The sequence below is a fragment of the Penaeus vannamei genome, chromosome 18 (genome assembly GCF_042767895.1).
Source record: "Penaeus vannamei isolate JL-2024 chromosome 18, ASM4276789v1, whole genome shotgun sequence".
Classification (NCBI taxonomy): domain Eukaryota; kingdom Metazoa; phylum Arthropoda; class Malacostraca; order Decapoda; family Penaeidae; genus Penaeus; species Penaeus vannamei.
The window spans coordinates 2,948,880-2,968,366 of NC_091566.1; the positions used below are offsets into that span (position 1 = coordinate 2,948,880).

At 41.4% G+C, this 19,487-nt stretch overlaps 1 protein-coding gene across 1 annotated transcript in view; it reads right to left on the bottom strand.

Moving 5' to 3' along the window:
• Positions 1-592: 592 nt before the first annotated feature.
• Cht7 (chitinase 7) overlaps positions 593-19,487 on the bottom strand; it is a 164,649-nt gene continuing 145,754 nt past the window's right edge. Inside the window, exons 7-19 of the mRNA XM_070132720.1 lie at positions 17,012-17,135; positions 15,415-15,555; positions 14,291-14,459; positions 13,601-13,839; positions 6,135-6,331; positions 5,527-5,762; positions 5,124-5,270; positions 4,172-4,320; positions 3,732-3,879; positions 3,300-3,485; positions 2,806-2,928; positions 2,324-2,528; positions 593-2,076 (exon numbers count right to left, since the gene is read on the bottom strand). Coding sequence (XP_069988821.1) covers positions 1,871-2,076; positions 2,324-2,528; positions 2,806-2,928; positions 3,300-3,485; positions 3,732-3,879; positions 4,172-4,320; positions 5,124-5,270; positions 5,527-5,762; positions 6,135-6,331; positions 13,601-13,839; positions 14,291-14,459; positions 15,415-15,555; positions 17,012-17,135 — 2,270 coding nt within the window. The 3' untranslated portion in view covers positions 593-1,870. The remainder of the gene's footprint in view (positions 2,077-2,323; positions 2,529-2,805; positions 2,929-3,299; positions 3,486-3,731; positions 3,880-4,171; positions 4,321-5,123; positions 5,271-5,526; positions 5,763-6,134; positions 6,332-13,600; positions 13,840-14,290; positions 14,460-15,414; positions 15,556-17,011; positions 17,136-19,487) is intronic.

Here is a 19,487-nt window from a genome sequence, read left to right on the forward strand (position 1 = left end):
CATTTATTCCCTCTTATAACTAAATAGTCATCAATTATCTATTTTCTCATCTTCAAGCGTATCTGACCTTGACAAGGGAAACCGTGCCTGATTCGAAATTATTTCAAGAAGGCAATGTAAACAAAACAACAAACACAAACATACGCGTACACATATTTGAGTGTCGGTGCAAGAAATAGATTAATAAAACATATTATCTCTAATACAGCCTTTACAGTTATTATTTGAGTTTGCATGTGTATAACCATAATCTTAAGAACCTGTAAGTCTGTAATTAGTGCATGGAATGTTTACAGGTGATGGCAAACATATTAATTTATGAACCGTCTGCATGTTGACAAATGTAGAAAGGTATAAATGAGAATGAATATCTTCACAATACGAGAGATGTATTTAACCGGTTTCGAATATATCTTCGTCAGAAATATATGTATATTTGAAGAAAATATACATGTATTTCTGACGAAGATATATTCGAAACCGGTCAAATACATGTATTGTAAAGATATTCATTCTCATTCTTATATTTCAACTTATTAATCTATATGAAACAGAGTATGTCTTAATATCATGGGAAATAAAACTCAGAATACAAACCATATGTACATTTATTTTACAGTTTCACTAAACAGTGTCACAGCTTATAAAAAGAAACAGGGTGGAGAAGGAGATGATAAACACCAAGCAAAAGATGTCAGAAAATCGTTACTTGAAAAAAAGAAAGACAATTTGAATACTTCGTTTCTTTTGGCCAGGTTAATCCCTCGTTCTCCTTACAATTCAAATAATGTGGATATATATAAAACTATAGCACTTTTAAGCACTGACATATACAGTTCTTTTATGAAGGGAGAAAATTGATTACGAAGATAATGAGATATATCCGAAGAAAATAATTAACAATTTTGAGAATAACTTCTGTGCGAGAATATTTTTTTTTCTTCTTCTGGTGTTCTTTAGTTATGAATATATTAAGATTTTAGTATTTGTTGCAAATACGAACTCTACCCACGTATATTAAATAAATAAATGTGATCTCGTGTTTATTTTAAAAACTTAGCAGGAAGAATACTGGAACGTGATGAAACGTCCGTCGCGAATTCCAGTGAGAGCATAGAAAGTTTCCTTAAAATCGGAGATTCACAAACGCCAAGAAAACGAGAGAGGAAATCTATAGATCCATATCACAATTCTGATACTGCATTACAAAAACCTTATGATACTGTAGTTGATAATGAATAATAACTGATGAAGCGATTTCGGGAAATAGCATAAATTCTTTAAACTACTTATGGAAAAAATAATAAATCTTGGTACATTCGCTGACGGCAAGACAACCAACTGCGAAGTCTGTCATGTGGAGATAACATACATATATACATACATACATTATATACATATATATATATATATATATATATATATATGTATATATATATGTATATATACATATATTTGTATATATATATATATATATATATATATATATGTATATATATATATATTTGTATATACATACATATATTTGTATATACATACATATGTATATATGTATTTATATGTGTGTATGTGTATGTGTATGTATGTGTATGTACATGTGCATGTACACATACACACACACATATATATATGTATGTATGTATGTGTTTTTTAAGCAGTCCTAGAACTGCCTGATCATTTTCTTTGTTTTTTTTGTATGCTTTTCCAATATATATAATAACCTCGGACATACATTCATCTCTTGTCATACATAGCCCTAACTATTCCAGCCATTGGCAGACACAACAGCATTCACATTAATTTTATATACTTTTTTTATGCAGTTTAAATTGTCGAAGCGGCACCACCTTCCTTTATCGCCCCTAGCAGCTCACCGGCCGGCGGGAATGGCCGTTTCGCAGCCGGGAACGTTCTCGGGCCAGTCGCACACCGTCTGGTCGTAGTTAAAGACCAGGTTCACGGGGCACGGCATGTGGTGCTTCCTCTCGCCTTCGCACATGTAGTAGCGCGTGCAGTCCTGCTTGTCCGGGTAGTAGCTGATGTGTCCGTCGGCCTCGGCGCACACCACCTCGTTGGCTGTGGCGGCAGGGAGGGCGGGGGTTAGAAGGGGGTGGAGGAGAGGCAAAGGAGAGGCAATGCAAGGTGAAAGGAGATTGTAAGGAAGCCATTTTTTACTCCATTATAGCTATTCAAAAAACTCTTTGTATCTCAATGGACAGCCTTGACACATGGACTATGATTATTTATATGATCCACCATATACATCCAATTCTCTTTACCAAATAGTTCATGAACAGGAACCGAGACAAGTAACGATACTCACGATCTCGCTTGGCGCTGGTGCCGTCCAGGGTGCCAGTGTTCTCATAGGGCCCCTCGTAGGTGAGCGCCACGCTGTAGTTGGAGAGGTTTTCCTTGAGTGTGGTGAGCAGCGGGTACTTGCCGGTGCCGCAGTTGCCGCGGAAGTCGTCCATGTCGACGCTCCACACCATGACGCCGCCGAAGCCCTCCGTCTTGAGCCAGTCGACCTGCAGGAGGCACAGGAGGGGTTACTTTGAAGGCGCTCGGCGGGGTGCGCTCGTAACAAAATTTTTCCAAAGAGGGGTGATGGCAGGTCAGGAAGAGCCACTATCAGAATGTTTGAATGCATGGCAATGGTTGTAACATGCATATTTGAATATGGACAGATGGACAGATGGACGGACGGACGGACACAGACACACAAACACACACACACACACCCACACCCACACCCACACACACACACAACTCTCAATGCTGCCACACCAATCTAGGTGCAATTACCTTGACTTCCAGAGAACGCTCGTCGTCGAAGCCCACCCACTGGTCGCCTCGGTAAGCGAAAGGAACCTGCTGCTCATTGTCCCACACGAGGGTCGTGTTGTCCTCGAACAAGAAGTCGCACACCTGGCCAGGAGAGAGGTGTTACTTTCAAGACGCTGGTTATTGTTCAGAATTATGGACAAGGAATCTAGAATGTTCAATACGTTCCTTTCGTGATGTGGACTGAATCCTAATTTTGAGAACTTCCATTCGTATCACTGGCAATAAAATTTGCTGCCCTTAGATAAACAGTTTATCACAAATAAAGTAAAACTGCTCTGTATTGCAACATTTATTTAATAATGACTTATATGACTTTGATATATGACTTATATGACTTATATGACTTTGATACATGACTTATATGACTTTGACTTATATGACTTTTATGATGACTTATATGACTTTATATGACATATGACTTTTATGATGACTTATAGTCCGGTCCCACAAACCTCATAATAGGAATAGAATCCAGTCTCCTGGGTATAGCGGCCAGCACTACCGCCACCGGAAGCTGGGGCGCCGATGTCGAACTGGGTGACGTTAGCGAGGGTGAAGGAGCGGCCGTAGGTGGGCATCCCGACCATGATCTTCTGGGCCGGGGCGCCTTGCTTCATCCATTCCCTTACGCTGAAGTCCTGGAAGTGGGAGACGAAGTGTTGACAGGGGATCGGGCGGCTCGTGCGTGCACCGAAGTGTCAGTCTTTTCATATAATTCTCTCTTTCTCTTTCAAGTAATCGTAATTAGACGAAATTCTATGTTCGGCGCTGGGCATTATTAACCGAAATAAGCTTGGACTGTGTAGTTGTTTATATTCATAAGTGTAAAAAGTCAAACCTTCCGCTTAGTAAGTGTTCGGCACAGCCTGTCGAGGATGACTTACCACAGTGAGTTTCTTCTGGTAGGAGGACGCCGTCTCGAGGGGCAGGAGAGGAGCGTTGTGTCCAACCTGGTTCTCCCACTGACCGTGGAAGTCGTAGCTCATGATGTTGATGAAGTCCAGGTACTTGCTGATCTCTGGGACGTCATAACTGCGGATCAAAAATGAAGTTTAGATATTTTTTTGTGGATTTACGTCACAGTGAATCGCGTCATATTTCCCTTTGTTGAAGAAACTAAGATGAACCTATCCAAGAAGCGGAAGTGACGACCAGTTAAAATGCAGGTAAGATACTCGAAAACACCTCAACAGTAATGGACTCCACTCGAACCCCACGACACCCACTCCACAAACCATTGCTCCGAGTGCCACCAAGAAATCAATCCTCCAGGACCCTCCAGAACCAAAACCTCGAAACAACAACCATCCCGAGGGCGACCTACCCAGCGGCCAGAGCCTCGAAGGACGCAGGGACAGCGGCCGAAAGCAGGAGCCTAGAGTGACCCGTGGACTCAGCCTCTCCTTCGAAGGCAAGACGTAGTTCGCGAATGAAGTTGACGTAGTTGGCCTTGTCATCAGCTCCTCGGGGATACTGTGGAAGAGGCAGGTGATCAGACTCGGGAAAACAGATCATTTGCTTGGTCATTTAACACAAAGTAATGTGAAGGATATAATTCTCATTCTTTATAATCTAATGCATCCTAGTTTGGTACAGAGAAATACTCATCATTCTCCACATTTTATCATTTAGTATATTCCTTACTGGGAAAATTAAATTATAATTCTCAACAATTTCTCATTTGGTTTTCACGTTACTATTATACGTGTTGGCACTTCTAGGTATGAGCATAAAGACACATGATAAGCTCATTCAGGCAACTAAACTGAAAGACCTATATAAAAAAAAAAGATATGCTCATTCAGGCAACTAAACTGAAAGACCTATATATATAAAAAAATGCTCATTCAGGCAACTAAACTGAAAGACCTATATATATAAAAAAAATGCTCATTCAGGCAACTAAACTGAAAGACCTATATATAAAAAAAATGCTCATTCAGGCAACTAAACTAAAAGACCTATATATATAAAATGATATGCTCATTCAGGCAACTAAACTGAAAGACCTATATATAAAAAAAAATGCTCATTCAGGCAACTAAACTGAAAGACGTAAAAAAAATGTGTGCTCATTCAGGCAATTACACTAAAAGACCTATAAAAAAAATATGCTCATTCAGGCAACTAAACTAAGACACATATAAAAAAATATGCTCATTCAGGCTGAAAGACGTGAAAAAAAACCCTGAAAGACGTAAAAAAAGGAAATTCGCAAGATGGTAAACGCGAAAAAGTACACAAGCAGTCAAGGCAAGCAACTGCCTGCTTCGTACCTCCCAGTCGATGTCCAGTCCGTCGAACTCGTGGGTGCGAAGGAACTCGAGGGCGTCGTACACGAAGCCGTTCATGCGGAACTGGTTTTCGGTGAGCTCCTGGAAGGGCTTGGAACCGAACGCCCAGCCTCCGAGGGCCAGCATGATCTGAAAGGAGACGGGTATTTACTATGGCTGCTGACTTGTTGTTTTGCCTTTTCTTTCTCTCTCTCTGAACCAAGGAACTCCATTGTATTTTTACAGCCATTGCAAAATCCTTTAACTCGTATTCATAAATGTTTAAAACAGTATCAACTTCCATCTAGAAGATAGGAGAAACCAGTAATCTTTATGATAGTAATAAAGATACTAAAAACTCCAAAGCAGAAGCTGCCGTTCAAGAGGACCTCTTGCTCCTCCGTACCTTCAGGTTCGGGTTTTTCTCCTTCAGCTTCATGAGGCGCGTGTAGGTCCCCTCCTTGAACCCGTCGCCGATGTCGGAGGGCTCCCCGGGCGCCAGGCGGTAGTCCTTCATGCCGGCGAAGGCGTAGATGACGTGGGTGCAGAGGGAGGCGTCCAGCATCTCGGGCTCGAACCTGCCAGCGCCAGGCCTCTTGACGGACCAGGAGGTGTAGTAGCACAGGATCTTGGGTGCGTTGCCTGGCGAGAGTAAGGAGGGGCGTGTGAATAATGAGAAGAGGAAGAGGAAGAGGAAGAGGAAGAGGAAGAGGAAGATAAAGATATTGTCAGGAAGGGCATCCGACTGTAAAAAACATTCCAAAACCAGTATGGAATGAGCCGTAATAGAGCGGTTCATCCAGCGACCCCATACAAAAATTTGAGAAAGCTGAGAAGAAGAAGAAGAAAGACAACGGAGAAGAACAGGAAGAAAAGATACTGAGAAGAAGATAAAGATAACGGAGAAGAACAGCTAAGAAAAGACACCGAAGTAGTTGGAAGAAATGAAGTTCCTCCTTATCCCTATTCTTACCCTTATTCCCCAATCTTGGACAAACACTCGAAGACACTCACGAGGAACCTGGGGGATGACGTCGATCCTCTCGGTGGCCGCAGCAATCTGTTGTTGGCGCTCCTTGAACTCCTTAATGACCAGCATGGGGTCGATGGCCACAGGAGGAGGCAGGGTGGTGACGGAGGCAACACGAGTGCGGGTGACGGAGGCCCAGTCCACATCTTGACCTCCGCGGGGGATTCCGAGCATCTCCTCCCTGCGAAGAGGTCAGAGGTCAGGGGTTGTTGGGAATGGCATTGTAAGAAGATGTGAGGTCAGCCGAGTGTGTTGTGTGGCAATGCGTTGAGAATTATTAAAAGGATAACGATAAAGAAAATGGGTATAGGAAATGCAAATGTAAAAATGTAACACAAGAAACGAGTAAATAAGAAATCATTATGGAGGACTAAGAGAGAGAGAGAGAGAGAGAGAGAGAGAGAGAGAGAGAGAGAGAGAGAGAGAGAGAGAGAGAGAGAGAGAGAGAGAGAGATGAAGGAAAGTTCTGTGGCAAAGTTAAAAAGTCAGAATAAAGGGGAACGAAAGTTTTAGGGGAAAGAAAGAAAAAAAGAAAGAATGAGAAATGAATGAATAAATAAATAAAGACAGAAAGAAAGGAAGAAAACTCATCGAAAGATATACAGATATACAAACTAACTGATAGACAGATAAATAAACAGGTATCTATCTATACGTAGATAGATAGACAGGCAGTTATAGTCAGAGAGACAGATCTATAAATATATACAGACAGACAAAAAGCCAAACAGACAAACAGACAGACAAAAAGACAAACAGACAGACAAAAAGACAAACAGACAAACAGACAGACAAAAAGACAAACAGACAAACAAAAAGACAAACAGACAAAGAGACAAACAGACAGACAAAAAGCCAAACAGACAGACAAAAAGCCAAACAGACAGACAAAAAGCCAAACAGACAAAAAGACAAACAGACAAACAGACAAACAAAAAGACAAACAGACAAAGAGACAAACAGACAGACAAAAAGACAAAAAGACACACAAATAGACAGACAGACTGACAAAAAGACAAACAGACAAACACACAAACAAAAAGACAAAAAGACAAACAGACAAACAAAAAGACAAACAGACAGACAAAAAGCCAAACAGACAAAAAGACAAACAGACAGACAAAAAGACAAACAGACAGACAAAAAGCCAAACAGACAAAAAGACAAACAGACAGACAAAAAGACAAACAGACAGACAAAAAGCCAAACAGACAAAAAGACAAAAAGACAGACAAAAAGACAAACGGACAGACAAAAAGCCAAACAGACAAAAAGACAAACAGACAGAAAAAAAGACAAACAGACAGAAAGATAGACAAACAGACAGACAGACAAATGGACAGGCAGACAGACAAAAAGCCAAACAGACAGACAAAAAGCCAAACGGACAGACAAAAAGCCAAACAGACAAAAAGACAAACAGACAGACAAAAAGACAAACAGACAAAAAGACAAACAGACAGACAAAAAGCCAAACAGACAAAAAGACAAACAGACAGACAAAAAGACAAACAGACAGACAAAAAGCCAAACAGACAGACAAAAAGCCAAACAGACAGACAAAAAGCCAAACGGACAGACAAAAAGCCAAACAGACAAAAAGACAAACAGACAGACATAAAGACAAACAGACAGACAAAAAGACAAACAGACAGACAAAAAGCCAAACGGACAGACAAAAAGCCAAACAGACAAAAAGACAAACAGACAGACAAAAAGACAAACAGACAGACAAAAAGCCAAACAGACAAAAAGACAAACAGACAGACAAAAAGCCAAACAGACAAAAAGACAAACAGACACACAAAAAGCCAAACAGACAGACAAAAAGCCAAACGGACAGACAAAAAGCCAAACAGACAAAAAGACAAACAGACAGACAAAAAGACAAACAGACAGACAAAAAGACAAACAGACAGACAAAAAGCCAAACGGACAGACAAAAAGCCAAACAGACAAAAAGACAAACAGACAGACAAAAAGACAAACAGACAGACAAAAAGACAAACAGACAGACAAAAAGACAAACAGACAGACAAAAAGCCAAACAGACAGACAAAAAGCCAAACGGACAGACAAAAAGCCAAACAGACAAAAAGACAAACAGACAGACAAAAAGACAAACAGACAGACAAAAAGACAAACAGACAGACAGACAAAAAGACAGACAGACAGACAAAAAGCCAAACAGACAGACAAAAAGCCAAACGGACAGACAAAAAGCCAAACAGACAAAAAGACAAACAGACAGACAAAAAGACAAACAGACAAAAAGACAAACAGACAGACAAAAAGCCAAACAGACAAAAAGACAAACAGACAGACAAAAAGCCAAACAGACAGACAAAAAGCCAAACGGACAGACAAAAAGCCAAACAGACAAAAAGACAAACAGACAGACAAAAAGACAAACAGACAGACAAAAAGACAAACAGACAGACAAAAAGCCAAACAGACAGACAAAAAGACAAACAGACAGACAAAAAGACAAACAGACAGACAAAAAGCCAAACAGACAAAAAGACAAACAGACAGACAAAAAGACAAACAGACAGACAAAAAGACAAACAGACAGACAAAAAGACAAACAGACAGACAAAAAGACAAACAGACAGACAAAAAGACAAACAGACAGACAAAAAGCCAAACAGACAAAAAGACAACAAGACAGACAAAAAGCCAAACAGACAAAAAGACAAACAGACAGACAAAAAGACAAACAGACAAACAAAAAGCCAAACAGACAAAAAGACAAAAAGACAGACAAAAAGCCAAACAGACAAAAAGACAAACAGACAGACAAAAAGACAAACAGACAAACAAAAAGCCAAACAGACAAAAAGACAAAAAGACAGACAAAAAGCCAAACAGACAAAAAGACAAGCAGACAGACAAAAAGCCAAACAGACAGACAAAAAGCCAAACAGACAGAAAAAAAGACAAACAGACAGACAAAAAGACAAACAGACAGACAAAAAGCCAAACAAACAAAAAGACAAAAAGACAGACAAAAAGCCAAACAGACAAAAAGACAAACAGACAGACAAAAAGACAAACAGACAAACAAAAAGCCAAACAGACAAAAAGACAAACAGACAGACAGAAAGCCAAACAGACAAGAAGACAAACAAACAGACAAAAAGCCAAACAGACAGACAAAAAGCCAAACAGACAAAAAGACAAACAGACAGACAAAAAGCCAAACAGACAAAAAGACAAACGGACAGACAAAAAGACAAACGGACAGACAAAAAGCCAAACAGACAAAAAGACAAACAGACAGACAAAAAGCCAAACAGACAAAAAGACAAACAGACAGACAAAAAGACAAACAGACAGACAAAAATCCAAACAGACAAAAAGACAAACGGACAGACAAAAAGCCAAACAGACAAAAAGACAAACAGACAGACAAAAAGCCAAACAGACAAAAAGACAAACAGACAGACAAAAAGACAAACGGACAGACAAAAAGCCAAACAGAAAGACAGACAGACAGCCAAACAGACAGACAGACAGCCAAACAGACAAACAGACAGACAAATAGACAAACAGACAAACAGACAGACAAAAAGCCAAACAGACAGACAAAAAGCCAAACAGACAGACAAAAAGCCAAACAGACAAACAGACAGACAAAAAGCCAAACAGACAGACAAAAAGCCAAACAGACAAACAGACAGACAAAAAGCCAAACAGACAGACAAAAAGCCAAACAGACAAACAGACAGACAAAAAGACAAACAGACAAACAGACAGACAAAAAGCCAAACAGACAGACAAAAAGCCAAACAGACAAACAGACAGACAAAAAGCCAAACAGACAAACAGACAGACAAAAAGCCAAACAGACAGACAAAAAGCCAAACAGACAAACAGACAGACAAAAAGCCAAACAGACAGACAAAAAGCCAAACAGACAAACAGACAGACAAAAAGACAAACAGACAGACAAAAAGCCAAACAGACAGACAAAAAGCCAAACAGACAGACAAAAAGCCAAACAGACAGACAAAAAGCCAAACAGACAGACAAAAAGCCAAACAGACAGACAAAAAGACAAACAGACAAACAGACAGACAAAAAGCCAAACAGACAAACAGACAGACAAAAAGCCAAACAGACAAACAAAAAGACAAACAGACAGACAAAAAGCCAAACAGACAGACAAAAAGACAAACAGACAGAAAGAAAGACAAACAGACAGACAAAAAGCCAAACAGACAGACAAAAAGCCACACAGACAGACAAAAAGACAAAAAGCCAAACAGACAGACAGACAGACAGACAGACAGACAGACAAAAAGCCAAACAGACAAACAGACAGACAAAAAGCCAAACAGACAGACAAAAAGACAAACAGACAAACAGACAGACAAAAAGCCAAACAGACAAACAGACAGACAAAAAGCCAAACAGACAAACAGACAGACAAAAAGCCAAACAGACAAACAGACAGACAAAAAGACAAACAGACAGACAAAAAGCCAGGCAGACAGACAAAAAGCCAAACAGACAGACAAAAAGCCAAACAGACAGACAAAAAGCCAAACAGACAGACAAAAAGCCAAACAGACAGACAAAAAGCCAAACAGACAGACAAAAAGCCAAACAGACAGACAAAAAGACAAACAGACAAACAGACAGACAAAAAGCCAAACAGACAAACAGACAGACAAAAAGCCAAACAGACAAACAAAAAGACAAACAGACAGACAAAAAGCCAAACAGACAGACAAAAAGCCAAACAGACAAACAGACAGACAAAAAGCCAAACAGACAAACAGACAGACAAAAAGCCAAACAGACAAACAAAAAGACAAACAAACAGACAAAAAGCCAAACAGACACACAAAAAGCCAAACAGACAGACAAAAAGACAAACAGACAAACAGACAGACAAAAAGCCAAACAGACAGACAAAAAGCCAAACAGACAGACAAAAAGCCAAACAGACAAACAGACAGACAAAAAGCCAAACAGACAAACAAAAAGACAAACAGACAGACAAAAAGCCAAACAGACAGACAAAAAGACAAACAGACAAACAGACAGACAAAAAGCCAAACAGACAGACAAAAAGCCAAACAGACAGACAAAAAGCCAAACAGACAAACAGACAGACAAAAAGCCAAACAGACAAACAAAAAGACAAACAGACAGACAAAAAGCCAAACAGACAGACAAAAAGCCAAACAGACAGACAAAAAGACAAACAGACAAACAGACAGACAAAAAGCCAAACAGACAGACAAAAAGCCAAACAGACAGACAAAAAGCCAAACAGACAAACAGACAGACAAAAAGCCAAACAGACAGACAAAAAGCCAAACAGACAAACAGACAGACAAAAAGCCAAACAGACAGACAAAAAGCCAAACAGACAAACAGACAGACAAAAAGCCAAACAGACAAACAGACAGACAAAAAGCCAAACAGACAAACAGACAGACAAAAAGCCAAACAGACAGACAAAAAGCCAAACAGACAAACAGACAGACAAAAAGACAAACAGACAGACAAAAAGACAAACAGACAAACAGACAAACAAAAAGGCAAACAGACAAACAGACAGACAAAAAGGCAAACAGACAAAAAGACAAAAAGACAGACAAGAAGCCAAACAGACAAACAGACAGACAAAAAGCCAAACAGACAAACAGACAGACAAAAAGCCAAACAGACAAACAGACAGACAAAAAGCCAAACAGACAAAAAGCCAAACAGACAGACTAAAAGCCAGCCAGCCAGACATACAGACAAAAAGCCATACAGACAAACAGCCAGACAAAAAGACCAACAGACAGACAAAAAGCCAAACAGACAGACAAAAAGCCAAACAGACAGACAAAAAGCCAAACAGACAAACAGACAGACAAAAAGCCAAACAGACAAACAGACAGACAAAAAGCCAAACAGACAAACAGACAGACAAAAAGCCAAACAGACAAACAGACAGACAAAAAGCCAAACAGACAAAAAGACAAACAAAAAGCCAAACAGACAAACAGACAGACAAAAAGCCAAACAGACAAACAGACAGACAAAAAGCCAAACAGACAAACAGACAGACAAAAAGCCAAACAGACAAAAAGCCAAACAGACAGACAAAAAGCCAAACAGACAAACAGACAGACAAAAAGCCAAACAGACAAACAGACAGACAAAAAGACAAACAGACAAACAGACAGACAAAAAGCCAAACAGACAGACAAAAAGCCAAACAGACAGACAAAAAGCCAAACAGACAGACAAAAAGCCAAACAGACAAACAGACAGACAAAAAGGTAAACAGGCAAACAGACAGACAAAAAGCCAAACAGACAAACAGACAGACAAAAAGCCAAACAGACAGACAAAAAGCCAAACAGAGAGACAAAAAGCCAAACAGACAAACAGACAGACAAAAAGCCAAACAGACAGACAAAAAGCCAAACAGACAAACAGACAGAGAAAAAGCCAAACAGACAGACAAAAAGACAAACAGACAAACAGACAGACAAAAAGCCAAACAGACAAACAGACAGACAAAAAGCCAAACAGACAAACAAAAAGACAAACAGACAGACAAAAAGACAAACAGACAGACAAAAAGACAAACAGACAAACAGACAGACAAAAAGACAAACAGACAGACAAAAAGACAAACAGACAAACAGACAGACAAAAAGACAAACAGACAGACAAAAAGACAAACAGACAAACAGACAGACAAAAAGCCAAACAGACAAACAGACAGACAAAAAGACAAACAGACAGACAAAAAGACAAACAGCCAAACAAACAGACAAAAAACCAAACAGACAGAAAAAAAGCCAAACAGACATACAAAAACCCAAACAGACAAACAGACAGACAAAAAGGCAAACAGACAGACAAAAAGCCAAACAGACAAACAGACAGACAAAAAGCCAAACACACAGACAAAAAGCCAAACAGACAAACAGACAGACAAAAAGCCAAACAGACAAACAGACAGACAAAAAGCCAAACAGACAAACAAAAAGACAAACAGACACACAAAAAGACGGAGACAGAGAGACAAAAAGACAAACAGACAAACAGACAGACAAAAAGCCAAACACACAAACAGACACACAAAACAGACAAACAGACACACAAATAGACAGACAGACAGACTGGCAAAAAGACAAACAGACAAACACACAAATAGACAGACAGACTGACAAAAAGACAAACAGACAAACACACAAATAGACAGACAGACTGGCAAAAAGACAAAGACAAACAGACAGACAAGTAGACAGACAGACACAAATAGACAGACAGAAAAGCAGATAGACAAAAAGACAAACTGACAAACAGACAGACAAAAAGCCAAACAGACAAACAAAAAGACAAACAGACAGACAAAAAGACAAACAGACAGACAAAAAGACAAACAGACAAACAAAAAGCCAAACAGACAAACAGACAGACAGACACTCACTTCATGACACCAATCAACGGGTACTTGACACCGCCCCCGCAGGCCTCGCCAGTGAAGTCATCCATGTCCACCGTCCACACCATGGCGCCCCCGAAGCCCCCCTTCTTCAGCCACTTCATCTTGTTCCGGATGGCTCTCTCGTCGTCGAAGCCAACCCAGAGCTTGCCCTTGACCATGTAAGGCACCTGCATCTCCTCATGCCAGATGTACTCGCCGCCGGAGCGCAGGTGTTCGCATACCTGGGGGAGGGGAGGGGGAAGGGAGGAGGGAGGGGGAAGGGAGGGTTAGCGTTGGTATTGTTGATATTACTGTACTTGTTCTTGTTGTTATAAATAGTGTTATTATGATTTATTATTGTTATCATCATTATTATTATCATTATTATTATTATCATCAGTATCATTATTATTAATATCATTGTTATTTTCATGAATATTATTATTTTTATTATCATTATTATAATAATAATTATCATTATTGTTATCATCATAATTATTGTTAGCGCTGTCATTATATCATTATCATTACTATTATCATCACAATTATGATCATCATTACATCATTACCACGATTTTATCATGACAAAAAAAAAAAAATAATAATAAAAAAATAAAAATAAAACCCCACCACAAACAAACCCGAACCCCCACAATCCCCCCCCCCAAAAAAAAACCCGAACCGAAACCTCACCTCGTAGTAGGCCATGAAACCCGACTCTCCGGTGTACTTCCCGGCTTCCCCGCCGCCGCTCGAGGGAGAGTTCACGTTGTTCTGGCCGGCGTTCACGAGGGTGAAGGAACGGCCATACGTGGGCATTCCGATGATCAGTTTCTCCTTCGGGGCGCCGAGCTTGGCCCAGCTGTCGGGGGTGGGTGAGAGAGGGTGGGTGAGAAGGGTGGGTGAGAGTGGGTGGTTGTTGGGGAAAATGGGGTGGGGAGGGGTGGGTGGGGGAATGGGTGAGGGGTGAGAGGGTGGGTGGGTGGGTGAGTGGGTGAGAGGGTGGGTGGGGAGAGGGTGGGTGAGTGGGTGGGTGAGTGGGTGGGTGAGGGGGTGGGTGGGGGAGAGGGTGGGTAAGGGGGGAAAATGGGGTGGGGAGGGGTGGGTGTTGGGGAAAATGGGGTGGGGAGGGGTGGGTGAGAGGGTGGGTGTTGGGGAAAATGGGGTGGGGAGGGGTGGGTGAGAGGGTGGGTGTTGGGGAAAATGGGGTGGGGAGGGGTGGGTGAGAGGGTGGGCGACAGGGTGGGTGAGTGGATGAGAGGGTGGGTGTTGGGGAAAATGGGGTGGGGAGGGGTGGGGAGGGGTGGGTGAGAGGGTGGGTGTTGGGGAAAATGGGGTGGGGAGGGGTGGGTGAGGGGGTGAGTGAGTGGGTGGGTGAGAAGGGTGGGGGAATGGGTGGGTGAGAGGATGGGCGAGAGGGTGGGTGAGTGGCTGGGTGAGAGGGTGGGGGAGTGGGTGGGGGGGTTGGACGGGAGGAATTCGTGTGTTGCAAAAACTTATTGGATTGTGTTGCAAAGCTGATTGCATTGGGATGAAGTAGTGCGTTATGATTTGCTTGCCTTTATATATTATTTTTTTCCGAATAAATTATCTATTTGTCATAATAGATTCTGACAGAGGAGAAACTAAAACAAAAAAACAGAAGACGAACTAAAAAAAAAAAAGTGAAATCACAACAACAAAGTAAAAAAAACACAAACAATAGGAAACACAATAAACAAAACTTCAAAACCAAAAAAACAACAACAAAAAACAATAAACAAAACTTCAAAAAAAAAAAGAAAAAAAGAAAAAAACAGAAAAAAAAGGAAACTCACAGATTGGACGCGTGGTCGACGGAGAGCTGCTGCCGCCACTCCGAGTCGACAGAGGGGGCGTAGAGGGGGGCGTTGTGGCCGACCGTGTTCTCCCATTTGCCGTGGAAGTCGTAGGCCATCACGTTGATGAAGTCCAGGTACCTGACGGAGGAGCAGCAGGAGGAGGGTGAGAGGGTGTGTGGGTGAGAGGGTGTGGGTGGGGTGAGAGGGTGGAGAGTGTGAGGGTGTGTGGGGTGAGAGGGTGTGTGGGGTGGGGTGTGTGGGTGAGGGGGTTGGAGGGTGTGTGGGTGTGTGTGTGGGGTGTGTGGGTGGGGTGGGGGGTGAGGGGGTGAGAGGGTGTGTGGGGTGGGTGGGGGTGTGGGTGGGGTGGGGGGTGAGGGGGTGAGAGGGTGTGTGGGGTGAGAGGGTGTGGGTGTGTGGGGTGTGTGAGGGGTGGGGGTGAGACGAGTGCAGTGGGAAGGGGACAGATGTACAGGATGCAGATATATACACGCATGTGCATGCATTTTTGTATATGTATATATATATATATATATATATATATATATATATATATGTAAATATATAGATTTATCTTTATCTATCTATATATAAAATCTATATCTATGTCTATCTATCTATCTCTCTAGCTACTTATCTATCTATCTATTCTGTCTCTCTCAATCTATCTATCTGTTTATCTAAATATCTATCTTTGCATTCAAAGACAGACAGTAGATCGACAAATAGAAAGACTGAGCGAGATATATATATATATATATATATATATATATATATATATATATATATATATCAATTTATCTTTATATATCTTTATATGAAATCTATATCTTTAGCAATCCATATCTATATATCTACATGACTATCTATCTATCTACCTATTTCTCTCTCTCTCTCAATCTATCTTTCTGTTTCTCTGAATTTCTATCTTTATAACTAAAGACAGACGAAAGACCGACAAACAGATAGACTGAGCGATAGACAGAGAGACCGGGAGAACGAAAGGAACGCCATTAATCTTCAGATAGACATGAAAAAGTCCATAGCTAAAGAAAAATATCGTTCCCTGCATTGAACATTATTTGAACAACGTTTGAAATTATATAAGAAAAGGAAGGGATATTCCTTTAAAAAATCACGAAAAAAACAAAAACAAAGTATACATGATTAAAAATACATTCCTCCCTTTCCTTCAAATAAAGAAAGGAATAAAGTAAAATTATGAAGGAAGGCGCTAAGACAAGAGTCGAATAGCGGCGCAGGAAAGGGGGGGGGAGGAAGGCAGGGGAAACGAGGTTAAATGGAACCCAAGGTCATGAATACCACAGGAAATTGAGGGCGTGAGGGCGAGGGCGGATATAGAAAATAGCTTCGTTATTTTTTTATTCGTATCCACTAACCAGTTCTGCAATAATTACCCGTCATTTCTCTCTGCGAATGACAAAGTGGCCAATCGCATGATTAAGAGACAAGCACATGTATATCTCTCCATTCACCTCGGAAAAAATAACCCTCAAAGAGCAGCAATTTGTCAACGAAGGCCGATGCGGTGGAATAAAAAGGATTAAGAACAAGACTGCTACGTATTTTCGCTCACCTTGAGACAGCTGGGACGTCGTAACCGCTGCGGATGTTGTCTGGACCGACCGGGACGGCGGCGGTCAGCAGGAGACGCTCGTTGCCGGTCTCGTTCGCCTCGGCTTCGAAGGCCTCGAACAGCTCTGTTGGGGAAGCGGACACGTTACAGTTCTGCCTGATTTTTAGCTCCTTATTGTGTGTATACATGGACACAAAGGCACATATACGTACATACTACATCCATACACATCCTGACATATCTGTGTACGCTTGTTTCCCTCTTCTACAAATCGATCTCATTCTATTTTAGCTTCACCTTAATCATCAATTATTGTGCATATGCATTTGCTTCGAATGGAGTTCCGAAGCATCTATTTGCCTCCGACCCCGAAGAAAGAGAAAACGAAAACGAAAAGAGAAAGAAAACGAAAGACCGGGTCCGTTTGCACGCGCGAAGTGAACCCAAATTCATAAATTCCCGCGCTTTTCCACTCCCTCGGCGGCTGCACCAATCAGAGGCGAGCCGGGAGGACGCCGTCAGAAAGCGATCGCCAAGGGTGAGTAACGGCGCTCGGCTCTGCTCGATTTTTCTTATTTATTGGTTTGTATTTGAATAGAATGTCAATTGGCAATGGGAATATGCAGATTTTGAAGATGCGTGTTTTAATTATCGTTGCAGGAAAAATCGTGCAGTGTTTATCGTGGTTTCTTCTTAAAATGGTTCTTGTTATTACTAGTATGACGATGATCATATATATATATATATATATATATATATATATATATATATATATATATATATATATATAAGTATATAAATACACACACACACACGCACGCACACGCACACGCACACGCACACGCACACGCACACGCACACGCACACGCACACGCACACGCACACGCACACGCACACACACACACACACACACACACACACACACACGCACACACACACACGCATACATTCTTCCATCCACACAGGTAATATACATAATGTAAGCTGCAAAGCAATTAACCTGATGCTGGTGCGACACTTTTACCGTAAATCTGAACAGGAACTTTCCCCGCATCCTGTACCGCCGTCTGCTCTTCTGCTTGTTTACCTGCTTCTTTCCCCTTGTTTATCTGTTTAATTTCTTATCTTCTTGCTTGTTCGACACGCCTTTTACCTTTTGCTTGCTCTGTTATGGCGCTTGAGCTTGACTGATGGGGAAGGGATCTTGTGCGCATGGCTTCCTGCTTTTGTTTGTTGACATGCCTTTGTTTACATATTCGCGCTGATTTTATTCTAGGGTTTCTCTTAGGTTTTGGCGCGATTTGTTTGCGTTTAAAAATGGGAATCCAATACTTCTTTTTATCTACCGTTATGCATGTACTCTTTTTTTCTTCTTAAAATATCCAACTCTTTTTTTTTTTCTTAAAATATCCAAAATGTCGACCGTTATTATACAAACTCGACTTACATTTCAACACATCGTCCTTCTTCTGTTTACTCGTACATCTCCTTTTTTGAGCCAAAGATTATTATCATTTTTTCTCTCTGGCTGTTGTATATAACTAATTGATAATTGCAAGGCGGACTCTGCTTGCATGCCTGTGTTGGTGATTTTGTTACTTCGGCGACCCGGCATCGTGACTTGGCTTGCACGATATCGACTCTTCTTTGCAATGCTGACCTTGCGCGAGTGGTCAGAGGAAAGGTGAAAAAAAGAGATGAATATACTGATATGGATAGAGACGGAGGGAGAGGGAGAGGGGGAGGGATGAAGGAGGGGGAGAGGGAGGGAGGGATGAAGGAGGGGGAGAGGGAGGGAAGGAGAGGGAGAGAAAGAGGGAGAGGGAGGGAGGGAGGGAGAGGGAGAGGGAGAGGGAGAGGGAGAGGGAGAGGGAGAGGGAGAGGGAGAGGGAGAGGGAGAGGGAGAGGGAGAGGGAGGGAGGGAGGGAGAGAGAGAGAGAGAGAGAGAGAGAGAGAGAGAGAGAGAGAGAGAGAGAGAGAGAGAGAGAGAGAGAGAGAGAGAGAGAGAGAGAGCGAGAGCGAGAGCGAGAGTGAGAGTGAGAGAGACAGACAGAGACAGAGACAGAGAGACAGACAGACAGAGACAGACAGACAGACAGAGACAGAGACAGAGAGTAAAAACAGACGTATGCCAAAGATACAAAGAAACTTTCTGTTCGAGAATGAGGCTAATAGAATATAATCGTGATATAAATGCTTCATTATCTAAAGAATTCCCGGTATTTTAGAAAAAAAAAAAAAATGAACAGAAATTTCTTCCTTTCTCTGTTCATGAAGAAATGAAGCATCTACATCCTGGTCAAAAGTGACGTCAGAGATAGGACTACAAAAACGATGACGACTACAAAAACGATGACGTCATTTGGTATCCGGAGCGCTGCGTGCTTGACCTTCTGCTGCAACATGTTCTCGAGATGCCGACACTGGCTTATAGATTTCATCAACAAATCGAAACGAATCACTCACACAGACAGCT